General features: G+C 41.4%; 2 protein-coding genes across 2 annotated transcripts; both read left to right on the forward strand.

Annotated features, from left to right (window-relative positions):
* Nucleotides 1-60: 60 nt before the first annotated feature.
* Nucleotides 61-9,483, forward strand: flfl (serine/threonine-protein phosphatase 4 regulatory subunit 3 flfl). Its single transcript, XM_064694317.1, has 9 exons — nt 61-242; nt 3,617-4,225; nt 4,299-5,237; nt 5,302-5,479; nt 5,554-5,809; nt 5,885-6,157; nt 6,231-6,364; nt 6,429-7,414; nt 7,476-9,483. Exons 2-9 carry the CDS (start codon nt 3,926-3,928, stop codon nt 7,572-7,574), a joined length of 3,165 nt encoding a protein of 1,054 aa, XP_064550387.1. The 5' UTR covers nt 61-242; nt 3,617-3,925; the 3' UTR covers nt 7,575-9,483.
* Nucleotides 9,484-10,429: 946 nt separating this feature from the next.
* Nucleotides 10,430-11,725, forward strand: LOC135436669 (cilia- and flagella-associated protein 36). Its single transcript, XM_064694352.1, has 3 exons — nt 10,430-10,535; nt 10,597-10,805; nt 10,861-11,725. The coding sequence occupies exons 1-3, from the start codon at nt 10,433-10,435 to the stop codon at nt 11,533-11,535; spliced, it is 987 nt and encodes a 328-aa protein (XP_064550422.1). The 5' UTR covers nt 10,430-10,432; the 3' UTR covers nt 11,536-11,725.
* The last annotated feature ends 402 nt before the right edge of the window (nt 11,726-12,127 follow it).

The raw sequence follows: 12,127 nt of genomic DNA on the forward strand, positions 1-12,127 counted from the left end.
AGATGCATATCGATTGTTTTATCGATGTGTACAAAAAACAATATGGCGTCTGCACAGCACAAAATCGTCTTCGTCTCGGTTGGAACAGCGTCCGTTCCGCGAAAAATTTTAAAATAATAATTGAACCGTAAATATATGGTAAATAAGGTGTTGGAAACAGTAAATATGCGCAAACGCAAATTGTATATACTTTGAACAATTCTGAAAAGGCGCTGCCAACAGCATAAACAAGGAATTGCAACGTGAGTGCATACATTTTTTGGTCAAGATTCAATATTACCCCTCGCGCTTTCGCTTACACCGCTGTTGCCCTCTTGCGGCTTATGTGTGTGTGCTTGTGTGCGTGTGTGTGTGTATGTGCGTTTAGGTGTGCATGTGTATTTTTCGTGTGTAACTATACTTGATTCTGATTACTTCTAAATACGAGTATTTAACGCGTTCGTAAAACAATAAACTACCTATAAACTTTGGATAGGTCCTGCGACTGCGTGAACATTGCACATTTTGAGGTAAAAATGTTTTTATTTATGGACTCGAACTCGTACTTTATGCAACAAAACGGCGTGTTGAGTTTTTGGTTCTTCTATTTTGTAGTGTGTTGAATTTGAGGATTGCCGCTGTTACTTGTGGTGGATTTTGCGCTCGCCGTACTTCTCTGTTTCATTGTGTACGTGACGGCTCTGTGTGGTTTGCGTGGTGTGTACCCGTTGTTTTTATAAATCTTTTGTGCGTTTAATTAAATCGTAAACATATTCCTCTAATGCAAAATTTATCAAATGAAATCGGATTATCGCAAAATCAAAACAAAATCATTGCAAATAATGAATGCGTCATTCACATTTTGTCGAGACGATGTGTGTTTTCGTGAGTGTTTGTCTGTGTGCGTGAAAAAGTGCGAGTGTAGACGGCATTTTTCTTTAGCCATGCTCTTTGCCAGATATACGCTGCAATTTTTTTGCAATTCTGTTTTGTGCTTGTCATTCGCAATAATTTAGTGAATGAAAGCAAAAGAAACGGGCCGAAAAACGATGTACTCACCAGACGGTTGTTGTGTGTGTGTTTGCGTGTGTGTATTTCGAACACTTGCGTTTCAGAAAATTGAATGTCAAAAGCAAATTTTTTTCGCAATTGCTTGCTTTTTCGAATTACCGAACACGGGACATACACACACACACATACGTATAAACATAAAAATACATGCATGCATATTCATGCTCATATTCATAGTCTTTTGCCCACCCCAAAATGTGCATGCAAAACACACAACACACATACATATGCGCGCGTATTCTGCATACATCGCAGCAGATACAACGCGTTCGTTTTCTTACAGCTTTTGCTGGCCATTGTGTGAGATCCATCGAACACACACACATATGTACGTATTGGTGCGTCCCCAGCGTATTCATGGCGTATTGTCATTGTCCTGTATGCTTTGGCTTTCCTGTTGGCTTATATATTATTTTTCCTGTTTCGTTTGCGCGTACGCATCACACATACACACACCTCCATAGCTTGCGCCTCCTGCCTCGCCCCGTTTTTCGTGACACTTGCAGGCAGCGTCAATATTTTTCATTTGGTTTTATTGCCATTGTGCTTGCCTTTTTTTGACAGCGACATCAGCGCCCGCTCTCCCGCTCCCATTTCAATAAGCGCTGCGCTCTCAGTGGCTGGGCCTTACTTTAACTTGAACTCTGTTGCTGGGCGACAAATGTGTACTTTTTTTCTTTTCGTATCTCTTTGCGGCGAAGCATGTGGCAATTATCGCCTTTGACCAATTTCTTTTTTGATGTTTATCAATGATCATCCTAGACGAGTTGGCTGCCCACGCAGTTTTGCCAGACATTGAACCTAGTTGCATATGTACACACAAATGCACGCATGCACATACATGTATGTGTGTTGTTCTAAGTATTTATTTTTAACTCTTTTATTGAGTTTGAAAACAACGTTTGGTTGCGTAAATGGCCACAATGTGTATTAGCATTTGTTTTTAATTGCTGCTTTTGTTTTGATACACATTCGTGAGAGACGAAATATTCACGTAGATTAGAGTGCGCCTTATCAGCGAGGCCGGTGAGGGGTGCCGCATTGCAATTGTTGAAATGTTCACATTGTTTTACATAATATACAAAAATACCTTTGTTATTAATTCTATTAAAACAAATTTATTATAAACATAATTATTATTTATAAATAATCATGAATGTTTATTTTCGCCCACACGAGGCCTATCTGTATGTGTGTTGAAAAAACTCAACACGCATTTTAAGCGCAGCCTTGGCGCCGTTGCAAATTGTGTTAAAACGTTTTCGAATACTGGCCAAAGGTGGATTTCCTCAGTTTCCTCTAACGATGACGTAGACCTTGCCTCTATATTTTCACTATGAGCTAAATATCTGTTCTGTTTACACACTTTATTTTACACTTGCTCATTGATTTTTGTTGCCTTGTGCGTACGGCGTACGTTGTAGCAACAGTGCTTGTGCGTGTGTGTGTGTATGTGTGTTTGATAATCTAATCTAGTCGCCGCAAATTGCCCCCGCTAGCCGGCCGTCACCCACTGGCTAGATACGTATACAATGTATATGTACTAGCAGTCTCTTGTGCTCAGTTTGCTCTCTTTTTGGGTCTGACCACTCATTTTGTTTGTTTTTGTCGCGCGTGTGTTTGCACTCGTCGCCGTTGTGGGTCGCTTTGGCGAAAGCGCGATAATAGTTTGCAATGGTGTAGACTTCAGAAATCACTCACACACAAATGCATGATGCGTTGTGGAGAGATTTGAAAGTTTTTGTGTTTCTTAGTCCCAGTTAACCACTTAAAACGGGCTAAATTTAAGTTCAATAAGCTATGTATGTTACAGACAGAAGGATTATGTTCGGGTCAATTTAAGTAGAGTTATTAAAGTTTAGAGCACTGCTCTCCCATAGCTGATCTTTGCCACTTACTTTCTCTCTCAAAAGGGAGGTGTTTTAGTTCTTACTCATTTGCCCATTTCGTCGCTCTCTCATGGCATGGTACACGGTATTTTCTATTCGAACACTCTCGGCTAGAGAATACGTGTTTTTTCTTGCTGTTTGTAAACAGACTGGGGCAAGAATAGTTTTTGGCATTTCGCTTTGCCGAATAGTTTATATTGCTGTGCACACACATGCATACAGACTCACGAACACTTACATGCATACAGACTCACGTACACACACACATACACAGTCAGATACATGCATAAATGCAGCAGCTACGTTTTAGCTTTCACAATTTCATTCATGGTGTACGCTTTTTGCAGCTTCTGTTGTGATACGCATTTATTGTTATCGTATCTGTGTGTGTATGTGTGTATGAGTATAATAAATATACATATGTATGGAATTACTCATTATGCTTTTTGCACAGTGCTGTAAAACAATAAAAAAATGTTGACTCAAATCGATTGATTGCGTTATGATTATGAGTGGAAATGTGTATCATTGTAAGAAATATCGATACTTTTCGTTAAATGACTCCAACATTCAAGACCATGAACTACGAATAAAACGAATTAATGCTAACAATTCTAATTAGTGCACGGATCAATAAAATGTTTGTTGTTTCTTTATTTTCATTTTGTTTTTTGCAGTTTTGTTGTGCGCAGACCACAGATCACAGCACATAAACACATAACATGGATATGCAAGTCAAGTGTAGAGATTAGTTGAATGCTTTGAATTTCAAATTCAATATACTAAATTAACTGTAATTAGTCTAGTTGACTAGCCCAAGCGCGGCTACAAGCCAGCCACAATAAATAGCAGGCACAAACTAAGAGAAGTTTTTAAACGTGAACTTTTTGTGCAACCACAACAACAACAACAACAACAACCACCACCACATTGTCAATAAAAAGAAAGAAGGGAGGGAAGGACACACATACACCTAAGGCCAAACCATGACGACTGACACCCGCCGACGTGTTAAGCTTTATGCGCTGAATGCAGAGCGCCAATGGGATGATCGTGGCACTGGCCACGTCTCTTCCACGTATGTGGAGCGTCTCAAGGGCACTTCGCTGCTGGTTCGTGCCGAATCAGATGGTTCCTTATTGCTGGAGAGTAAGATTCAGCCAGATACCGCCTACCAGAAGCAACAGGATACGCTGATTGTCTGGTCGGAGGGCGATAATTTTGATCTGGCGCTGAGTTTTCAGGAGAAAGCCGGTTGTGATGAGATATGGGAGAAGATATGTCAGGTATTTATTATGATTTCCTCTATGTCATATTCGCCTAGATGATCAACATACGATATCCGATTGCTGTGTACAGGTGCAGGGCAAAGATCCCTCCGTGGAGATTACGCAGGACATTGTCGAGGAGTCGGAGGATGAACGTTTTGAGGATATGTCGGATACAGCACCGCCAATTGAGTTGCCGCCATGCGAGCTGTCACGGCTCGAGGACATATCCGAGACAATACAAAGTTGCCTTTCGACGCCGCTGCGCAAGGAGAAGCTCTCCATGGCCCTGGAATCTGAGAACTACATTAAAAAGCTTTTGAATCTGTTTCATGTTTGCGAGGATCTCGATAACACGGAAGGGTTGCATCATCTTTTCGAGATATTTAAGAACATTTTCTTGCTAAACAAGAACGCGCTCTTTGAGATTATGTTCGCGGACGATACCATCTTCGATGTTGTTGGCTGCCTGGAGTATGATCCTAGTGTGGCACAGCCCAAAAAGCATCGGCAATATCTCAAACAATGGGCCAAGTTTCGGGAAGCTGTCCCCATCAAGAACATGGATCTATTGGCCAAAATACATCAAACGTTTCGAGTGCAGTACATTCAGGACATTATATTGCCTACGCCGTCTGTCTTTGTCGAGGATAATATGTTGAACACGTTATCAAGTTTTATATTCTTCAACAAAGTTGAGATTGTTACGCTCATCCAGGAGGATGAACGTTTTCTGCTTGACCTATTTACCCTGCTCACGGATCCGGCAACTGGCGATGTTAAACGGCGTGATATCGTTCTATTTCTAAAAGAGTTTTGCAATTTTGCACAAAACTTGCAGCCCCAAGGCAAGGATTCGTTCTACAAAACACTCACCTGTCTGGGCATATTGCAGGCCCTCGAGCTGACGCTAGTTATGAACGACAATAAAACCAAGTCGGCATCCATTGACATACTCACGGCCATTGTGGAGTTCTCGCCGTTGGTGGTGCGCAATTATACACTGAATCAAGCCAATCGGCCGGAGGGCGTAAGTGAAATGAGTCGTTAATATTTAACCATAGTTAGCTGATTTTTTATTGTTGTTTTTTTAGGAGCGAATGTTGCTGAACATTGCCATTGAACAAATGTTGAACGATTCGGAACCAGAGCTGGGCATTGCGGTGCAGTTGATGGGCATTATTAAGATCCTGCTCGAGCCGGAAAATATGCTGACTGAGAAGGGTGATTTCCTCAACTTCTTCTACAAGTATAGCGTCCAAACGCTAGTAGGTAAATAGGCCAACAACCAAAATATGATTGTATCGAGCAGGTTTTTAATCATATATATATTTATGTTGAAATAGCGCCTCTGATGCTCAATACGATGGGGGATCGTCCACAGAACGAAGATTATCAGACGGCCCAGCTGTTGGGCATTGTGTTGGACATCTTGTCGTTTTGCGTTGAACACCACAGCTATCATATTAAGAATTTTTTGCTGCAAAAAGATCTCCTCAAACGAATTCTGGTGCTGATGAAGAGCACACATACGTTCCTTGTACTTGGCGCCCTGCGGCTGCTACGCAAGATAATTGCACTTAAAGATGAGTTTTATAACAGGTGTGTTTAATGCTTGACAGTTTTCTAATATCATGGATTTTAAATTGTATCTCCTTGACTCGTTGATGCTTTTAGGCACATTGTCAAGTGCAATCTATTTGCGCCCGTTGTCGATGCCTTTATTCGTAACAATGGTCGCTATAATCTGCTCGAATCGGCCATTCTGGAACTATTTGAGTTTATAAAACTCGAGGATATACGCACGCTGTGCGTATACTTCGTGGAGAACTTTAGCAAGATATTTGATGAAATCGAATATGTGCAAACATTTAAATACCTAAAGAATCGTTATGATCAATACCAGGATCGGCTCAAGGATCGCGACAAGCTGGAAAATCGCACCGATGGGTAAATTTGCAATCTATTATTTACCCTCACAGATGCTTATAACTTATAATACTCTCTGGCATAAATCCGATAGAAGTTTGCCCATGATACGCAGCGGCAATCGTTTTCGTCGCGATCAGCGCCAGATGGAGGAGGAGGAGGAGATGTGGTTTAATGATGATGATGACTTTTCCGAGGAAATCGATAGCTATAACAATGTTATGAAATGTAAGTGGATTAATGAGTCAGAATTTGTGGATAAACATTGACCTTTTGGCCTCCTCGTGCACAGCCGTCAGCGAAAAAAATGGCCCGCAGCAAACACAAAATCAGACGGCGCAGCAAAAATCTTCGCCGCCGCACAGTACATCACCGCACGGCGGTGGTCTGTTGGGCAATCTGAATTCCACAGCGACAGCAACTGCCACCTCAGTATCAGCGTCGGCGGCAAGTGGCAGCAGCAGCAGCAGCAGCCCCGAGGCGACGAGCAACGCCGCCGCCGTCGCTGCCGCCGATGAGCAGGCCCAGGCCGCAGTGCAGCTGGCCGCCGCTGCCAACATTGCATTGCAGCAGCAACAGCAGCAGCATCCATTCCAGCAACAGCAAACTTTGTCCCTGAATAGCACACTTGTGGCAGCGGCCGCTGCTGCTGCTGTCGCCTCCACATCGAATGCGGCTGCTGCGGCGCAGCTGGAAAGTCAACAACTGCAGCATCAACAACAACAGCAGCAGCAACAACAGCAGCAGCAGCAACAGCCTCAGCCGGAGATTGCAGAGCTGCAGCAGCAGCTGAGCGCTGTGGTGCCACAGAATCCGGAGATGGTGCTGTCTGCCGTCAATGCCGCGGCAGCAAATGCATCCTCGTCATCGTCGTCGTCCTCTTCGTTATCTTCATCATCATCGTCATCGTCATCGTCGTCATCATCATCATCCACGTCATCAATGGAAGCGTCCACGTTGTCGTCAACACCGCCGCCAACATCTTTGCCAGCCGCTGCACTGTGCGATTCGGCGACAGTGGCCGCCGTGGCGGCATCTCAATTTTTGACAACGATTGCAACAGCCATGGCCGCCTCGGTGACGGCAGCAGCTGCTACTAGCACGCCCAATCTAACGACAACTGTGGCCAGCGAGGACAGCAACGAGCCGCAGCCGCAGACACAGCCACAGCCACCTGCCACAGAAGCCAGCGATGCGCTTAAATTGGATGTGGAGAAGGCGGCGCTAAGCGCAGAATCGCCAACGGGCGGCAGCGAGGCGGACAAGGCGACCAAAAAGGTAAGCTGAACGAAGAAGTGAAAGCCGCCTCCAAATAAAAATATGCTTGTTATCCATGAAGGGACTGGTGGACTATGAGAGCGATTCTGGCGAAGATGACTATGAGGAGGACGAGGACTCAGATGGGCCCCAAGCACAAAAGCGCGCGCGTATTGCATAGTAAGGGGCGTTTAGCACAGCGGCATCAATTATAAGATAGTACACATACACAACCACACACCCAATTCTCACACACACACACACTCATACGACCACACACACACACACACACACTCACCAGCGAATGCAAGGGTTGAAGAGTGGGCGGAGGAGCAGCAGCAACAATTGTCAGCCAAGCATAGAGCGGTACGATGTAAGATCGAACAAGAACAAGGAACAACTAAAGCCCGGGTAGAGTTCGGAAGGCTCCCAGTTAATGGGGGGCGTTTTGCTTGTAAGCGATCATGTAAGAAGAAGAACAAGCAAAAAATATAAAATTAAATTTTAGCCTAAAATCATTTATTTTAAAGAAAGCAAATCCGAATGCTAAAAAGTAAAACAAGAAATTATAAAATCTTACTTTACTAAATTAAAAAATATATATATTATATATATATGTATATATACATATATGTATACATATGAAAATGAATATAACTTATAGGGTATATATAAATATGCATATATATATATATGTATATATATATATATATTACGTGCACACAATAGCAAAACGCACTTATTGATCAAGAAGAAGAACAAACAACGTTTATTGCCGTTGTGTGTGCTTAAAAAAATAAAAACTAAAACATTAAAAAGAAACCAAAATATATATATATATATTTAGAAGTTAAAACTAAAATAACAAGAACAACGGCAGCAGCGCAAGACAGCAAAAAAAAAAAAAAGAGTGTTTAGGTTCGGTGCTTGAGTTGTCGCTCATTAAGCTCACAGATAGACGACCCCCTAAAAAACAAAGCTTGTTTAGTTGGCTGCGCTAGTAGATGTTGTGTGGAAGAGTATCGAAATATTTTGTGCAATATCATAAGTTGTGGCTAATTCGAAAGCAATTGTTATAATTATATGCTTTTTTGGTATGTCAAATGTTAAACAGGCTGTAAATCTATTTACTTAAATAACAGATGTTAAGCTAATGCTGTCTATGTTGCTACATAAATAACAGCCGTTAAGCTGATGTTGCTACATTAACATATGTTGAGCAGAAGCTGCTTATGTTATAACATAATCAGATATGTAAAACAGAAACTGTTAATATTTTACAATTCAGTTCTGTAATGATTAGCTGTTTATGTTGCGACACGGCTCACAGATGTTAATCAGACCGCGATTGGTTATAACAGCAGCTGTTTATGTTTAATTAACATATTTTAAGCAACTGCTGTTTATGTTATATGGCTAACAGCGGTTCTCTAAAAAGTCTTAGACATACGCCTGATCTGATGAAATTTGACTGCTCTATGCTTAAAATACTTTTTCTTAAGATTATAAAGTAAACATAACGTTCAGTTAACTCGGAATTAGTTGTTAAACTTAAACTTTATTAATAATTTTGTATTTCCACAATTTTTGGCCCTTCGAACGTTGTGTTAAACGGGTCAAAACTTTGTTGTAGATACGAATTGAATACATTTATATAATATTTAATTTCTTATATTTCCCATTAGGTTAAACAATTGCTTTTCGAATGCCACGAACTTAACCCAAAGCCAACTCAACAAATTTTGTTTTGCGCATTCACAAATTTAGCCATATATGTAAAATGCCCACTTGAACGATACAAATGGATAAATTAAATAAACCTTGTATATAATTTAGCGTTATATCGAATTACAAGCTACTTTATAAATTATGAAATTTGATTATGATTGACAGGCGTGTGACGATTTGTAAAATAGCAACAACAAAAAAAAAAGGGGGCGGGGGAGATTTTTTTCTAGCAAAAAACAACAACTTGTCCTTACGAAACTAAGCAGCAAAATATTTTCTAATTTGTTAAGTCAACCGAGATGCTGCACCACAATTTTGCATTCAACAAAAACAAAACCACACACACACACACACACACACAACATTTACAAACTAATAATGATAATTACAAAATAGAATTAAAATGGGTTTAAACAATACGCATAACATAAAAGAAAAAACCACAACAACAACTAAATAACAAACAGAAAAGTCTTCTTGCGTTTTCCAATGTAGGATTTTTTTTTTTTAAGTTTACAAATACTATTATAATATGAAAGAAGCTCCAACAACAAAACAACAAGAATAATATACACAAACAATAAAGTTATTTGTTAATAATCGTATTTGCCATTTGTGCATGTGAGCAGCTTTTAATATATTTATTTTACCCAAGCGAAAAGCGAAATGGTTTCCATTTTCCTTTGGAGCAACGCACCCCGCGCGAAAAACGAGTGTGTGCGTGTGTGTGTGTGTGTGTGTAGGTACATACTTAATACATAAACAAAACAAAAAAAATATAAATATATCCTTCCATGTTGTTGTTTTTGGTTTGATTTTCAATGCAAGTGCAACAATAAACGTAAATGAGAGAAAAGAAAAAAGAAACGTTTGCATAAAGAATAAAAACCAACTATAGTTTATTACATAGTATTTAAATATATAAATAAAATGTGTATTTGTATATGATATGCTGTCGTCTAATACCCTGTAATCCTAACTCTCACACACACACACACACACACACTCACACACAAACATACGATGCATACATATATAATTTGAAAACATCTCTATATTATGATTGAGTATAATTAAAATCATAGTTTTTAATAGTTTTTAAACAAAACAACAACAAAAAAAACAGACAAACAAACATAAATTGCAAAGTTTTTCCAATGTGTTCTTTTGTTTTTTGCGCTGGGCGGGGCGGGGCGGGACGGGGTGTGGCTGGTGCCCTTTGGCAACCATGGCAACCACTTCAAGGACCAAACATTGCCAGCCCAACGCTGACGACATTTCAGTTTCGATTCGATTCGTAATCCGTAAAATATGGCCTCTGAAGATTCCTGGGTTTTCGATTCGCTGGTCTGTTTTCTCCACGGACCCGTCTGGAATGCGCCGCTGCAGACATTTATAGAGCAAAAGTCTCTGGGTATGAGATACGAGATGAGGTGCAGAAAAGTGGACTGAAAAAAACCATTTTGTTGCCGCAGTCTTTGATCCCAATTTGCAGCTGGATGAGGGCAACGAGGAGATACGGCAAATCCATGAGGAATACAAGAATCTGGTGGACTTTATGCTGGGCAGCTTTATGGAGGAGATGCACATAACGCCGGAACAGTTTGAGCTGGCCTGTTTGGAGGGGCGTCAACAGGGTCCCGGCGAGAATCCCTTCCAGTTCCATCAGGTGCTCTTTCAGCAGGTGAGGCCCAGCTGCAAATCCGCTTTAAATACCAGGCTAAGTCCCGCTCTTGTAGATCTGGGCCGCCAACGATGTGAAGATCTTTATACGCATGATGACGCAACGCAATGTGGAGCTGCAGCTGCAGGCGCTGGATCTCATCGAGAAGCATCAACTGGCCCACAGTGCTTCAACAGAGCTTGCGGACACGGATAGCGCAGCTGGCGCGGAGGCCAGGTGGGCATTTATTGCGCTCCATTTCGAATCATCATATGAATCCTTTTGCAGCAATTCGGCGTCCGATTTAGATGTGGATGAACTTATTGCTAGAACGGTGGCCGATGAGCTCGAAAGTCCCGAGGCCGCTTTGACGCCCGAGCAGGAGGCCAATTTGGAGCTGGTCAACGACAAGTTTCAGCGGCTGAATCTCTTCTTCGAGCGGGAGGATCAGGTGGATCCCAATGAGGTCGTTTCGCGCCAGGAGTATTTGCGCCAGCAGCGCGACAAAATAGTTGAGATCAAGAAGCAAACGCGCGCCAAGCAGCTGCTGGACACCGTCGCACGCAGCACGCCGCAGCAGCTGGAGCCAGGCGCACGACCCAGTTCCGCCCAGGTGGCACAACAGCTGCTCGAGAATGTCGAACTGGACAAATTGCCGCCGGCGTCCGTGGATGAGGCTGACAATGCGGCGCTGCAGCTGCGACGCACGCTGGCCAAACGGCTGCGAAACGAGGTTGTGGAGCATAATTAGACAAGACATCAATATACCCTTGCAGAGGGTAATAAACCTATGTTAGCACATATTGAAGAGAACTTTCGCGAATTATAGAGTATCATTTATAAGCTCAAGTCTACTCAAGTCTTTATACCCCTGCCCGTCCGTCTGCCTATATGATTCTATTCTGGTCTCCCAGTTTTGAAAATATCCTTAAATATTGTATAAAAAAACCTTTTATTATATATCGAGCTATTATTAACAATGGAGTCCCATATCAGGCAAGTCCCAAAAACTGAATTATACAGTATAATTTATAAGCTCAAATCTACTCGAGTCTTTATACCCCTGCCCGTCCGTCTGCCTATATGATGCTATTCTGGTCTCCCAGTTTTGAAAATATCCTTAAATATTGTATACAACAACTTTTTATTATATATCCTTAAGGAAGCTAAACGCATACGAGCTATTATCAACAATGGAGCACCATACGAGACAAGTCCCAAAAACCGAATTATTTTAGAAAAAACTTTCCATACTTTAAAGCTCGAAAATTAAAAGTGTGCCACATATATTGTTATAACAATCATTAAGAAATTTAATTTCTTCTATAAAACCTTTTCGGTTT

The sequence above is a fragment of the Drosophila montana genome, unplaced genomic scaffold (genome assembly GCF_035044405.1).
Source record: "Drosophila montana isolate Dmon_TW-CO22-7 unplaced genomic scaffold, ASM3504440v1 contig_3733_1, whole genome shotgun sequence".
Lineage (NCBI taxonomy): Eukaryota > Metazoa > Arthropoda > Insecta > Diptera > Drosophilidae > Drosophila > Drosophila montana.

Bases quoted from the DNA above. Each gene is read 5' to 3' on its own strand.
- LOC135436669 (XM_064694352.1), top strand. From the start codon at position 10,433: ATGGCCTCTGAAGATTCCTGGGTTTTCGATTCGCTGGTCTGTTTTCTC. The intron at 10,536-10,596 runs GTATGAGATACG...TTGTTGCCGCAG, and splicing joins TATAGAGCAAAAGTCTCTGG to TCTTTGATCCCAATTTGCAG. The intron at 10,806-10,860 runs GTGAGGCCCAGC...CCGCTCTTGTAG, and splicing joins ATCAGGTGCTCTTTCAGCAG to ATCTGGGCCGCCAACGATGT.
- flfl (XM_064694317.1), top strand. From the start codon at position 3,926: ATGACGACTGACACCCGCCGACGTGTTAAGCTTTATGCGCTGAATGCA. The intron at 5,238-5,301 runs GTAAGTGAAATG...TTGTTTTTTTAG, and splicing joins AAGCCAATCGGCCGGAGGGC to GAGCGAATGTTGCTGAACAT. The intron at 6,158-6,230 runs GTAAATTTGCAA...TAAATCCGATAG, and splicing joins CTGGAAAATCGCACCGATGG to AAGTTTGCCCATGATACGCA.